Below are 2,057 nucleotides of genomic sequence, written 5' to 3' on the forward strand. Positions count from 1 at the left end.
GTGTCGTGTCACCCGCAAGGCTCGACGGCCGGCGTGGTGTACCGCGCGGGCGACCGGAACCGCTGGTACCTCGCGGTGGCCGCTACCTACGTGCTGCCGGAGCCGGACACTGCGAGCCGCTGCAACCCCGCGGCATCCGACCGCGACACGGCCATCGCGATCAAGGACACGGAGGGCCGCAGCCTGGCCACGGAGGAGCTGGGCCGACTCAAGCTGCGCGAGGGCATGGGCAGCCTGCACTTCGTGGATGCCTTTCTCTGGAACGGCAGCGTCTACTCCCCCTACTACCCCTACAACTACACGAGCGCCGCCGCCACCGGCTGGCCCAGCATGGCGCGCATCGCGCAGAGCGCGGTGGTGCAGTTCCAAGGCCAGGCTGCCCTCGACTGCGGCCAAGGCCACCCCGACGGCCGCCGTCTGCTCCTCTCCTCCAGCCTAGTGGAGGCCCTGGATGTCTGGGCGGGTGTGTTCAGCGCGGCCACCGGAAAGGGCCAGGAGAGGCGCTCCCCCGCCACCACTGCGCTTTGCCTCTTCAGGATGAGCGAGATCCAGGCGCGCGCCAAGAGCTGCAGCTGGGACTTCGAGGCGACCGAGCTCAACTGCGTAAGTCCTACCCCCTAGGTGCCGCGGGGAGCGCCACAACTTGCGAGCCGACGCTGCCGCCCCCGAGGCAGAGCGGGAGGGAGACCTAGTTGACATTTTCCAGGTCTCGAGTTCACACCGCTGGCGGCTGTCAGACTGACGGTCTCCAAGACCGCCAGGTTACTCCAAAGCACAGCCCGAAGTCCCCCAAAAGGCGAATGTAAAAAGGGGGGCGGGGAGAGTTGGAGTGAAGCTCGAAACTCTCGTGGCTGCTTCCCATGCCATCCTTCTCTGTCCAACTGTGGACGCTTGTTTGGGGCTCAGCCTCCCCAAGCAGCTCGTATTTCCCTAATCGCTTCCCCAGACTCATCTCTGCCCCTTCGCTGTGTCTCAGCAGGCGTGCAGGTTTGACCGTCATGATCAACAGTTTCTAAACACAGTGCCCTCGGCAGAGAAGCCATTGAACCTAAAGGGCTCAGTGCCACACCCCACTCAGCCTTTGTGCCCCCCTGCTCCCGCCTCCCGTCGTCAACACATGAGATGTGGTCTAAAGAGTTAGTAGCCTGCTGGACAGGGGTGCAAGCTAGCCTGCGAGAGAGGCGCACGCTTGGCGGAACAGAACCCCCAGCGTGACCCAGTGTTAGGGGGCGGGGCTGTGACTCTGCTGAGGGTGTGCTGTGGGCTCCAGCTGGGGGAGAGACTGGGGAAGCGGGAGGTGGCTTTGTGGGTAAAAACCTTACCCCGAGGGTAGACCTAGGGAAAGTGTTGGAGTGGTACTTTCTGGGTTCCGGGCTGCTGGACTGGACCGCGGGGCTCAGAGGCACCACCCTTGAAGCAGGCAACCGACGCTGGTTTCCTCTAGGCTCCCAGGGCAGCCGCAGCTTGAATCTTGAGATTGACATTTCTTTCACTGGGAAATAAAGCGGCAGTTCAAGAGGGTCCAGTTGATGGGGATTATAGAGCCATTGTGCACTTCTCCGGAGGCCGTTTTCCTTCCAAGGCTGCTGGCACATCAACTCTACATATGGCTCCTGAGAGGGGAGCCTGCTGAGAGCCTCCTTTATAACTGGACAGAAATCAAAGAGTAGAAATTAACGGCTACAGGTGTTGCCATTGTTTTGGTATAAAATGAGTCAGAGAGGTGGGGAGAAGTCTCCACTTGGAAAATGTGTTGTTACATTTGCTGTGTACCAACAGGGTACGGGAGAGTGCTGGCGCCAAGGCGCACTAATATATGTATAGAAAGACACCCCCACCCCTTCCTCGGCAAGCACATCTTTCTAAACATTAGCCCTGTTACCCAGGGAGCAAAAAACTGAGAGGTCTTTAACAAGGCTCCTTAGAACGGTCACTTGCTTTTTCCTCTTTGCCTGGTCAACTGTGTACTGGGGCAGACATGTAATATCTTCTTTTTGTTATTATTGTTACATTTTTTTTAAAAAAAAGATGCGAGTAACACATATTGCCCCCTACAC

General features: G+C 58.6%; 1 protein-coding gene across 1 annotated transcript in view; it reads left to right on the forward strand.

The window, feature by feature from the left end:
- Positions 1-6: 6 nt before the first annotated feature.
- The window catches only part of PLXNC1 (plexin C1), a gene marked incomplete at its 5' end in the record, with an annotated part of 177,452 nt that continues 175,401 nt past the window's right edge, over positions 7-2,057 (forward strand). The window contains one exon of the mRNA XM_006154842.1: positions 7-603. Coding sequence (XP_006154904.1) covers positions 7-603 — 597 coding nt within the window. The remainder of the gene's footprint in view (positions 604-2,057) is intronic.

The sequence above is a fragment of the Tupaia chinensis genome, unplaced genomic scaffold (genome assembly GCF_000334495.1).
Source record: "Tupaia chinensis unplaced genomic scaffold, TupChi_1.0 Scaffold000423_1, whole genome shotgun sequence".
Classification (NCBI taxonomy): domain Eukaryota; kingdom Metazoa; phylum Chordata; class Mammalia; order Scandentia; family Tupaiidae; genus Tupaia; species Tupaia belangeri.